Source organism: Patella vulgata, chromosome 4, assembly GCF_932274485.2.
Source record: "Patella vulgata chromosome 4, xgPatVulg1.2, whole genome shotgun sequence".
NCBI lineage: Eukaryota > Metazoa > Mollusca > Gastropoda > Patellidae > Patella > Patella vulgata.
Window position 1 is genome coordinate 12,848,780 of NC_065882.2, and position 12,942 is coordinate 12,861,721.

At 35.6% G+C, this 12,942-nt stretch overlaps 1 protein-coding gene across 1 annotated transcript in view; it reads right to left on the bottom strand.

The window, feature by feature from the left end:
* Nucleotides 1-8,785: 8,785 nt before the first annotated feature.
* Nucleotides 8,786-12,942, bottom strand: part of LOC126817797 (tyrosine-protein phosphatase Lar) — a 144,620-nt gene continuing 140,463 nt past the window's right edge. The window contains exons 12-15 of the mRNA XM_056100187.1: nucleotides 10,539-10,844; nucleotides 10,160-10,354; nucleotides 9,786-9,878; nucleotides 8,786-8,874 (exon numbers count right to left, since the gene is read on the bottom strand). Of these exons, the coding sequence (XP_055956162.1) occupies nucleotides 8,786-8,874; nucleotides 9,786-9,878; nucleotides 10,160-10,354; nucleotides 10,539-10,844 (683 nt within the window). The remainder of the gene's footprint in view (nucleotides 8,875-9,785; nucleotides 9,879-10,159; nucleotides 10,355-10,538; nucleotides 10,845-12,942) is intronic.

Consider the following 12,942-nt stretch of genomic DNA (forward strand, 5'->3'; position numbering starts at 1 on the left):
GTTTAACGTTCAACGTGCACTCAACACAAACTAGGTCATTTCGGGACTTACACATGGTTCAATTTTATTCCAATAATTCGCTTGTGCGTAGGGGTCTTAAGCAGTCGGAGGAAACTGTAGGACCCAGAGATCAACCTCGAGTGCCATCAAGAGTGCGAATCTTTATCAAGCAACAATCAGCTGAATATGTCTCCTCATAATTTCCATATTTTATTTTATATAATTTTCCTTTTTTACCAGTAAAACAGGTAAGTCAACCGTTAACTAAAAACTTACAGGATCAACAGAATAGGCTCGTAAAAACACTCGATATTTTGTGTCAGGATCTAATGGTCGGTTGAAGAAAGAACCATATTCTTGTCCATTTCCCAAATCAAATTCATTTGGTAGGGCATCGGAATCAAATCGTGCAGCAATATAAGGGTTTGAGGCTGGACGTTCAACACTCTCTTTATCCTTGATTAACTACAAATAAAAGTCATAAAATGTTATTTTTAAATATAAAAAGAAATAGAACTGGGGTTTAACGTACTACTTTTTGTACACCAACGGGATAATGAAATGAAATGGGGTTGAACGTAATAATGTTCTGCTTTGATTGGGCTAATGAAGACGGCCAGACTAATGAAGACGGGCATTCACCAAGCCAAACAATTTTTACTTTAAGTTCAACGGGTTAACCTAATAAATGTTCTAAAACATTTATAATTCAAGTTCAAAAGGTTAAGAAAAAAAAATAACATTCAATACATTATCCTTCAAGTTCAAAGGGTTAATACACAAATCATCCAAAACATTTATCCTTCAAGTTTAAAGGGTTAACAAAGAAATTCATCCAAAGCATAAACATTTATCCTTCAAGTACAAAGGGTTAATAAAATAATTTATCCATAACATTTATCCCTCAATACGAAGGGATAATTAAAAGATAGGTTGCCAGGCAACGAAACAAGAGTTTTTGCATATTTTTACTTTTTTCGGGAAAGAAACATTTATAATTAAAATCTGATTAAGAGTAACAACTCATTAGAATTTGTTTGGTTTTTATCAAGTTCTGCCCCATGCTAACGTTTAGTATACAAAACTTTTAACATCATGGATTAAGCTGTTCACGTCATAAAAATTCATTGAAAATTAATATACTTGTTCGTCTCAAGGCCTTAAACTCGATCGGATGATAACTTTAGCCTCTAGAGCGTCACAAGATTTTTCAAAGTGATCAAGGGCCATAACTTTCGCAGTAATTATCGGAAATCGTTGAAAATCAATAGGCTTCTTCGTCTCATCACCTTAAACACTGTGTATAAATTTAAACTCAATCGGATATTAACTTTAGCCTCTAGAGCATCCACAAGATTTTTTGAAGTGATCAAGGGCCATAACTCTGGCAGTAATTATCAGAAATCGCTGAAAACCAATAGGCTTCATCATCCTATGACCTTAAACACTGTGTATAAATTTAATGTCAATCGGATATTAACTTTAGCCTCTAGAGCGTCCACAAGATTTTGTGAAGTGATCAAGGGCCATAACTGTGGCAGTAATTATCGGAAATCGTTGAAAATCAATAGGTTTCTTCGTCTCATGACCTTAAACATTGTGTATAAATTTAAAGTCAATCGGATATCAACTTTGGCCTTTAAAGCATCCACAAGATTTTTGGAAGTGATCAAGTGATCTGGCAGTAATTATCGGAAATCGCTGAAAATCAATAGTCTTCTGCGTCTCATGACCTTAAACACTGGGTATAAATTTAAAGTCCATCGGATATTAACTTTGGCCTTTAGAGCGTCCACAAGATTTTTTGAAGTGATCAAGGGCCATAACTCTGGCAGTAAATATCGGAAATCGTTGAAAATCAATAGGCTTCTTCGTCTCATCACCTTAAACACTGTGTATAAATTTAAGGTCAATTGGATATTAACTTTGCCCTCTAGAGAGTCCACAAGATTTTTCAAAGTGATCAAGGGCCATAACTCTGGCAGTAATTATTGGAAATCACTGAAAATCAATAGGCTTCTTCGTCTCAAGACCTTAAACACTGTGTATAAATTTAAAGTCAATCAGATATTAACTTTAGCCTCTAGAGCGTCCACAAGCAATTGTGGACGCCGGACAGCCGGACGGACAGGGGCGACGACAATATACGACCACATTTCAATGTGGGCGTATAAAAAGGGTTCATGATCAAATGGTTAACAAACAAATTCATCCAGAAAGTTGTTATTTACTAACCATATCCATTGAGAAATCTGCAGGATATTTGGAGTTGGAGTGTTGTTTCGGTACAACAGCTAGAATATAATGACTGAGTGGACCATTCTTCTCCGATGCTGAAAACAACTGCAACGTTATCACACCGCCACGCACACCAATCACTTCAGGGTATCGGACATCTGGTGGGGCTAAAAAAAAAAAGACATTATTTTATTTAGTAGTTATATGTTCAAAATATAAATTAAATGGGTTTTAAAATCCTACTTAATGGGGCATTATGTAAGATTTAGATAAAAAGCTGGACGTTCTCGCTATAATATTTCAAAAATAGATAATGCGAAATGAATATATTGAAAATTTCATTCAAATTACTTTATTTTGAGCAAAGTTATCAATGGTTGTAGTTTTGACAAGATGTGTGCACTGATCATAACCACCATACTGGTCATTCGAGTTTTAGCCTTGCGTCTCCAATTTCAAATCAAATAATTAAATGGCCAAACCGTTCTAATCATGTTAATAAATGTCTAGATGATAATTTATATAACATTTAAGGCCTAAAGAAAGATCTGCAATTGACAGATTTAGCTCTTACATGCCTGTTTAATGTAAACCCAAATATGCCAGAATAAAGGTTAAAGCTGTAACAATACACAAATTAAATTTAAAGATACTTTATGTAAGATTTAGATAAAGAGCTAGCCATTTAAAATGAATAACTTGAAAATTTCATTCAAATTACTCTATTGCAAGCAAAGATAATAGCCTTTGAAGGTTTGACAAGACGTGTGCAATAATTTCAACCACCGTAGATTAAATCAAAATATGTCTGAACCATTCTAATCTATTTAATATCGGAGAAATCAGATGCCATCGAGTGTTAATTATGGCATGTCTAATTAATAATTTAAAAAACATTCAGGCCTAAAGAAGACCTGCAATAGGCAGATTTAGCTCTTGCATAATGTATTGGTCTAAATAGTATTCAAATCAATCTATACTGCCCATTACATGTTTACATTTTGTTCTCAGTCTACCTTCAATCAACAAAGACATTTAAATTATACTTGTTTATTTTTACTGAGATATCTAGCCTACCTTCAATCAATGTTTCAGTTGATATATGTACATCTGGTCCAGGAATAACAGGATTATCGCTAAACGTTGCCGATATGTTAAATTCAAATCTCATTTTGGGTTGGAGGTCTTTCAGTGTCCATATGGTCAGCTGACCAGGTATAGGTATTTCGACGTGATCTTGGAAGATCTGCTTTGAGACACCATCCTCGCGATAATTCTTAATACCTTCGTACTTCAGCTGTAATTAATGTTTAACTTTGATGATTAACATTTATAGACAGACAAAAGAAATGATGAAAAGAGAAGAGAGAGAAATGGGGTTTAATGACCACTCAACACAAACTAGGTCATTTCGGGACTTACATATGGTTCAATTTTTTATTTCAATAATTCGCTAGCGCATAGGGGTCTTTAGCAGCGGGAGAAACCGGAGGACCCGGAGAAAACCCACAAAGTTGGACAGGCGACCATACTCCATGCCATGTACAACCGGAGAATCGAAACCAGCGAAAAGAGAAATGGGTTTCAAGTCTAGGGCCATTTCCTGACCTACTGCATATCTGCATATATGTTGCGCATAAGGGCTTCTGCTTTTTCTGTATAGGCTACAATTCCAGTCAAATATTTTGCCTCAGGCATCAAGATATTTTTGAAACAATTTCAAGATATTTTTGAATCAAATTCAAAATATCAATAGTGGTCTGACAGATTGACTACAAGAGTTATGTCCCTTTAATCATATTAACAGTTCTTACTTAACCATAAACCAAAATGAAAATGTTGGACTGGAAATTTTTTTGAATCGATACGATACAGTGCCAAAGGTCATATAGAGATTCCGTAGATCAGACACGATTGGTTGCGAGGAATGCATTGTTAACTGGTGGATTGAAAGAACATTTCCAATAAGTCATAGCAGGAACTGTATACCATCAACAGCCAGACACCATAAACAGGCAAGTTTGTCCAGACCACTATTTTTTCTTTTTAAATAATATTTTTATTCAGGCTGAGTGGGATTGAGGAACAAGCTTAGCCTATGTAAAACCTCTCTACCTGAGTGCATAGCGAGTGATTGCTGATTTTGTATGAGGAACAAGATCCAGTTGGGGGCAGAAAAACCCATATTTGTATCATTAGGTGGGCTCAAAAGCATATCTTAGGCATGGTATATGTATGACACTGATTGATTTTGATTATCTTATTGAAACCAAATTAAAAACTCTAAATCCATGCCGCAGAGCTTCACCAAGCCCCTGCAATATTCACTGTAGTGAAAGTAGAGGCAAGTTTGTTCAGTCCAATATTCACTGTAGTGAAAGTGGTGGAGGAAGTTTGTCCAGTCCAATATTCAATGCAGTAAAAGTTAAGGCAAGTTTGTCCAGTCCAACATTCAATGTAATGAAAGTTGGGGCACAACATGTTTGTTCAGTCCAATTAAGGCTGGGCTGATCAAGACAACTTACCGAGTACGTATTGACGTGTTTCTTCTCTGGTGGGTCCCATGATAATTTAACAGTATCAGCAGTTCGCAGGGTGACGCGGAAATTGCGAACAACATCTTCCCGATCTACGGAATAAAAATCTATTAAATGAAAAAAGAAACAAAGACGATTTGATAATGAAATGAGGTGACCGCTACTAACTACAATATCTACATCTCACACAGGTGGGTTGGTGGCTCATGGATCACACAGGCTACAAGGGTCAAGGTTAGTCAATTTGAAAAGTTAGAGAGAGAGAGAGAGAGAGAGAGAGCGAGAGAGAGGGTTTAAGGTCCATTCGACACAAACTAGGTCATTTTGGGACTAACATCCTTTGATTATTGAGATATTGATTGGCTGCCTGAAATAATATTCAAGAGTGTAGAAGTATGGCAGGGTTGTGTAAATTGGGTTTTCAATAATTTGCATGTGTAGTGTAGGGAGCTTTAGCAGTGGATGGAAACAGGAGAACCTGAAGAAAACACATGATGTTGGACAGAAGATCTTACTCCTTGTTATGATCACAGGGCTACATACCCCAAAAACTTGAACAATGAAGTATGAGAGAAACAGAGAGAGAGAGAGAGAGAGAAATGGGGTTTTAATGTCCCCTTGACACAAAATAGGTCATTTCGGAACTAACATATGGTTCAATTTTATTTCAATAATTTAGCGTTGGGAGGAAACCAGAGAAAACACATGAGGTTGTATAGGCGACTCTACTCCTTGTCACGTACAACCGGGGAATCGAAACTTCGCCAGTTGACTCAATGACAGACCTTATGATACAATGTGCATAACTATTTTGATGACGTTTTAAAGCGGGTTTTCTCGTCTTCATCAAGCATGTGCTATATTGTGATTTGTTTGCAAATAATCACACACAATGAAATGAAATGGGGATAAAATTCTCACATTCCTGTACACACCAGGCCAATGAGGAGACATAGTCTTGCCTAGAGAGTGGCATTTACCCATTCTTCATCCGAGGTTCCTTTATGTGTGTCTGATCCAACACAAGAAACGCTGGATCGGTGAACCAGTGCCATTCTCACTGAGCCAACATGGGTCTGAATTGAATGCGAGAGAGATAGGGAAATAGAGAGAGATAATCAGCACTGGGTCATTTCGGGACTAACAATGTTCAATTTTATTTTAATAAATCGCTTGAACGTATTGCTCTTTAGCAGTGGGAGGAAATCGTAGGACTCAGAGAAACCCACGTGGGTGAACATGTGACCCTACACTTGTCACATACAAGCTGGGAATCGAAACAAGAGCCATTTGACTCAATGACAGACCTTATGATTAAAAGTGCATGTGTTAGTCCATTCGGCCCCCCCCCCCACTGAATAGGAAGGCTTAGAGACAAATTAAATGAAATAAATAGAAATTGGGTTCAACGTCCTACTGTTCTGCTCTGACTGAGCTAACAAGAAGAAGGGCATATGCCATATGATAAAGTGTGCTATGAGGGAAATTTTGCCAGGACAGCGGCACTACGGCCTACTCTTATATCGAAATTCCAACTGCCAAGGGATCTCTTACATGCACGTCAATGTGTACACAGGAACTTGGTTTTTTTGTCCCATCCAAACAACTGGAGGTTTAGAGACACCAATAATGATAAATGAGCATCCTGTAAACCCTTCCTGTAGCCTGTGTATAAATATTAGTATTTTGTTAGCGAGGTTATATCAAGGTTAATATTAGTCACATCACTCACAAACAATGAAGTTAATCATGATTTCAGTTTTAGTGCCGATATACATGATTAAAACAAGTTACTAAAAATACGAAATATGACATCATCATCTATTATTATTGTTAAATACGACGTCATGATTAGACACGATAGTAGTGCGTAAAAATATGACGTCATGATCAGATACGATAGTAGTACGCAAAAATATGACGTCGTGATCAGATACGATTGTAGTACGCTAAAATATGACGTCATGATTAGACATGATAGTAGTACGCAAATATGATGTCATGATTAGATACTATAGCAGTACTCTAAAATATATCATGATCAGATACAATAGTAGTACGCTAAAATATGACGTCATAATTAGATACTATAGCAGTACACTAAAATACGATGTCATGATCAGACACGACAGTAGTACACAAAATATGACATCATGATCAGATACGATTGTACATGTAGTACGCTACAATACGAAGTCATGACCAAATAGGATTGTAGTACGCTAAAATATGAAGTCATGATCAGATATGATAGTGATATGGGTAAACATTTCTTGATATTTTGCATTAACATATCCTCTAAACCATCCAGATTATCTACTTCTGTTTTGGTTTTACACTTCTAAATTAAATTTGATCAAATCTGTATATTACTTGACCAAAATGGTGTAACTTGTCTGGTAAATAATGACGTCTCATGATATTTGATTTCATATATTTAGTTACTTGTTTATCGTCTATTAAAATAAAGGGTTAGTTAATTACTTATTTACAGAAATCACATAGAACAACAAATCTCCAAATCTCGAATTTGATCATTGAAAGACTCGTAAATCATTTGCAGAAAGCAATCTTCATATCGAAAATCATTTGAAGAAAGCAATCTCCATATCTCAAATTCGATCATTCAAAGACTTGTAATCCATATCTCAAATTCGATCATTCAAAGACTTGTAATCCATATATCAAATTTAATCATTAAGAGACTAGAAAACCACTGACAACAACAAATCTCCATATCTCAAATTCGATCATTTAGAGACTCAGAAATCACAGAGAACAACAAATCTCCATATCTCAAATTCGATCATTCAAAGACTCGTAAATCATTCGGAGAAAGCAAACTTCCCATTTCAAATTTAATATTTAAGAGACTAGAAAGCCACTTCATTTCTCAAATCTGATCATTAAGATACATGGACAGCTTTGGTTCTCTGTTTCATATAGAATGGAACAAAAAAACAAACGTTCACATTGAAGATTCAGACAAATATATGTCAATGTGTCTGTCTACTTACCTGGCGAAACTGCTTCTGAGATTACAGACGCAGACAAATTGCCATAGCGACCATCAACCGATTTAGCCTGGACGCGTACAGCGTAAACAGTGTACGGAACTAATCCAGGTATCTCCGCTACCGTGTACGGTCCTGTTTCAAGTGATTGCCACACACTCATATCGGGCGTATCAAATGCGTTGTAGTAGATTCGATATCCTGCAACGGGGAAGTTTGGTTCATCCCATGTGACTTCAACAGTAGTTCGAGATGTTCGTCTTATAGCTAAATTCTTAGGTGCAGGTGGCACTGTAAGATAAATTTTTATAATTAGTTATTTCTCAAGTCATGTAACATTTCGAAAGATAATCAATGACATCAATTTTTCAAAATTATTGAAAACAACTCTGGGAAAATTTTTACAAAGCTATGTCCGAGTTGTATGCAAATCTTGCGTTGCTTTGTGAAATTGGTCCCAGATTTGTAGAGTAAATTTGTAGAGTGAGATTCAACTTTCAACATAAGCTCTTTGTCCTTTCAGGTGGTTCTTGCTGCAGCAAGGGGAAACCAAGCTGGAACTTTCTTGATAAAAGAGCTGCGTCTAACCCAATGTCACTCAGCAACATTTTAAAGATTTCGTAACTGTTAGAAGTATTCTACCTTTGTGATACCTATTTCAAAGAATTACTCACTTCTGCCGAAGGTTCTAAAATGTAGTCTATTACTCCATGGTCCTGATCCACGACTGGTATAGGCCTTGATTTTAAAGATATAATCTGTGTTCATTTCAAGGCCTTGAATATCCATGTATGTATCGGTGATATTTAGATCCTCTTCGTTGATTGGATCAGATAGTTTATGGTACGTGATTTGGTACATGCCGATATCTCCATTACGTAAATTACGAGCAGGTAAATCCCATGTTAATCTAACACTCGTTTCACTCAAACCAATGGCTGTAAAGTTCTGAGGAGCACCTGCTGGGGCTGAAAAACAGAAATTGAGTTATGGTGTTTAAAATGAAAAAGGTAAATCACATGTTAATCTAACACTCGTTTCACTCAAACCAATGGCTGTAAAGTTCTGAGGGGCACCTGCTGGGGCTGAAAAACAGAAATTGAGTTATGGTGTTTAAAAGGAAAAGTCTAACTGTTCTTCACCAACAGGGCTATTGAAGACAGAATTGATGGGGTTTATGACCCACTAACACATAGTAGTAACTAATCTTTTCAAATTAAACCCTATCTTTACCCCAGGTCTGAACTACTTGATATGATTTTTACACATCAACCATTTCATTTTATTTGAAACTTGACATTAAAAAGTCCAAGAACTTTCAGCGATTCGAACCCACGACAATTATTTCCAAACACAAATCAAAATTGTAAACACCAGTACTTGATTTACGTATTTACATAAACCTTTCTTATAGCCACTGTAGTCTTAAACATTTGTCATCATTCAAGCCTTTCCTCTATTGTGTTTAAAACTCACTTTCATTTTCCTCTAGTCATGAGGATGGGGGGATTGGGAGAGGGGCTCATACAGGGTTCCCGCGGCTTCGTCAAACATTTTTTCAAGGATATTCAAGGATAAATATACGTCAAATTCAAGGATTTTCAAGGACATTTTTTAGCCTAAAGTTACAATTTTTCATCTTAAAAATAACCAAAACATTACCAACTATCGTTATAATCTCATATTTAAAAGGAATTGAAGACATTTGAAACAAAATTAAGGATCTCAATTGAAATTCAAGGATATTTTCCTATTTCCGCGAAATTCAAGGATATTCAAGACCTTGAAAATGAAATTTTAAATTTATGGATATTCAAGGATTTTCCAGGACCGCGGGAACCCTGTCATAATTGGAATAACCGAGGGCCTATCTTCATCAAGATCCAGCACTGGTAATTGCTAAAAGATTTTAACTGGAACAGAACTCCAGGATGTTATACCACATATGTATCCTGAAAATCAATTAATAAAAAAAAAAAAATTGTTTTACACCTACCTCCATCTGGTGTACCAAGGGTAGCAACAGCCCTCTCTCCATAATCAACATCATTTTTAGCTAAAACACGGAACTCGTACTTTGTCCCTTTATCTGAAAAGATACCAAAATATCTCCTCATCTTATACATTTAATCCTTAAAAGAATCCTTAACCATATTGATCTAAATATATATATTATATTCTGCTCTACGACAATATATCAAGCAGCATGACAAAAAAAATATAGAAATTTAAAAATCTAAATAAAATAAATACATCCATAATAACTGAAGTTCTAAATTATATATCGGAGGAAATTACTGTCTGACGAAGATTGGTATAATAATTTTAATCATGCGCACAATATTGACAAAATGCATCCAACAGCCATACCTAGGGAATACGTAACAAATGAATATTTTTCCGCAGGAAGGATCTTTTCCTCATATCGTTCTCCAGAACGACCCCAAATGACCTTGTAGTTTTCCACGTTTCCATGGGTATCTCGAGGTCGTTGCCATGTGACTTTGATACGTGGTGGATCTTCTTGAATCAAGTCAAGATGGAGATTTCTGGGTGGAGTTGGAACTGCAAAATAATAATTATATAGATACATATTATTAAATATTTTCTTCATTTTAAAACTAAAACAGATATTGTCCAAAAAAAAGCAAAAGACGATCAGTGATTTTATTTTTAAAGCAGGGGCTTTTTTATATTAATACAGAAAATTTTAAATTTCAGATGAGCGTCAAGTACAACGATACTCTACCTGCTCCCTTGGTTGTTATCAATTTTGATCGACTGCGAATTCCGTCTCCTTTTCTGGTATATGCTGCCACCTGTACCATGATCCTCGTATCTGCGTTGAGGCCCGTGATCACAGCCTCGTGTTTATTTCCATCGTAAGTATCATAATAGGGTGACGAAGAAATTGGTTCATCATCGCTGTTGACCTCGACGTAATAAACTTGGTATCCTCGGATGATTCCATTCTGGTTCACAGGTGGACGCCATTCTACATAAATGGCAGTCGAATTGATGACCTCGATTTTGACTTTTCGTGGTTCTCCTGGGACTGTTGGGGGAAACAAAGACAATTAAATTTCCTGATTGTTGAAGGACAGGACATTTTTTTATCAAGATTTAACAATATTTTTGGGGAAAATTTTTAAGCTGCGTAGGAAGATCTGTTTTTTCATGCTAGAGAAATGTAAGGTTCAATGGCATTTCACAAGTTTTTATCTAAATTTTCAAAATAAGTTCATCTGACCAAGATTTCATTGATATATAAACATTTGAGCTCTGAGGAATTATTCAGCTTAGTGGCCCACTCAACTCCTTTTTTCAAAACTGTGTTACCTAATCATTTGGATGTGGATGGGACATGCATGTAAAAGAACCCTTGACAGTCAAATTTCAAACAATCAAAGATTGAAACGTCACCATCCTTGTTCTGGTGAAAAAATTCACCCCTTTAGCATTACATTTGACCATGTCTTCCATCCCCACATCCAATGGGACCCTGTTCCTTAGTTCCTAAGTACATCTGCATACCCCCTTCCAAGATTCTTGTAGGTTTGGTTTTGTTCATATTAATATCTTTAATTTTTTATTTTATCAACCAAGCATAAAATCAGGATTTTTTTAATTTTGAAACTTTGTGAAATACCATGATAAGAATGTGACAGAAATTGGAAATTGGAAAGAGAAATTTAGACAGGGATCATGTGCCAGAGTTTGTTGGCATTACACTTTAGTTGCATATCAGCAGATAACAATGCTTTTGTAAATGCCTCTTGTACGTGCATCAGAGCTTTTGAGACTTATTTTACAGTTTAATCATTATCTGGGAAGAGATGATTCGAGATCCATTGATAAATATCTACTGTGGTCAATAAGTTCAGTATATTGGATGTCAAATACACAAATGGGTTTTATGGGGGCTTTTATACACCAAACTTTGTAAAACTTAAAGTCGAGGCACACTTTGGGGTTTCATATCAAGCCGAAACAGGGGTTGAAAAACTGCTTCTGCCTTATAGCCAGATCTGTTATTGGTAATGGCTTCACAATAATACTGTTGGGAGCCAAACTGCCCCCCACAAGTCATACTGTGTGAAACCAGCTGCAAAGTGTGAACTAATGGTTCATGAATATAAAATTTGTTTTGAATCAGGTCACATATTATGCAATTTGTTTTGAATAAGAATCAGGGCACATGTTTATACATATTTTTTTATGAATCAGGACACATGTTATACAATTTGTTTGAATCAGGGCACATGTTTATACAATTTTTTTTATGAATCATGACCCATTATGCAATATTTTTTGAATCAGGGCACATGTTATACAATATTTTTTTGAAACAGGGCACATGTTTATACAATCTGTTTTGAAACAGGGCACATTTTATACAATCTTTTTTGAATCAGGACACATGTTTATACAATTTGTTTTTAATTGGGACACAGTAAACATTTTAAATGGTTTTTAATTTAAAAGATTTTTTAAAAATTCTGAAATAAAGAAAATAGTTTAAAGGGAAGAGTACAGAGTTAGAAAATTGAGCATGCAACACGACATCAAGATCAAAAGACGACATGCCACTTTAAATAACAATACTTACAATTAGTAGTTAATTTAATTGTCCAATCGTTAGGTTTGTCTACTTATCAGGTCGTATATCGTGTTCGTATACATCATAGTTATCAACAGTACTAGAGATTGTCGTTAACATAAATTATGACCAATAGACCACAATAGTCCAAATTAGTAACCCAGAGGGAGCAAAATGTTGGACGTTAAACCCATTTCATTTATAAAATATTGATATTTTTGGATCTAAATTTGCTTAAAATTACAGACAGGATTTCAAAGTTTCGCCATGGAAAACTGCATGTGGAAATTGAAATCAACAGCAGAGGTTAACACCAGGATCAACCCCAGGATCTTCTGGTTAATTAGGTAGTGCAGTATCTGAGAAACTACAGCACAGGTTTCAAAATTTGACTTTTGACCTACCGCAGATCGAAATAAGTACATTCTTAATAATTCCATGAATTCTATCTTTCCTTTGTTCTCAGTATCTTGGTTTTAGTACTGTAATTAACCACTTAATATTTCTGACACATTTTGACCGCTTGAAAAACAAGAACAAGATTATTCTGTCA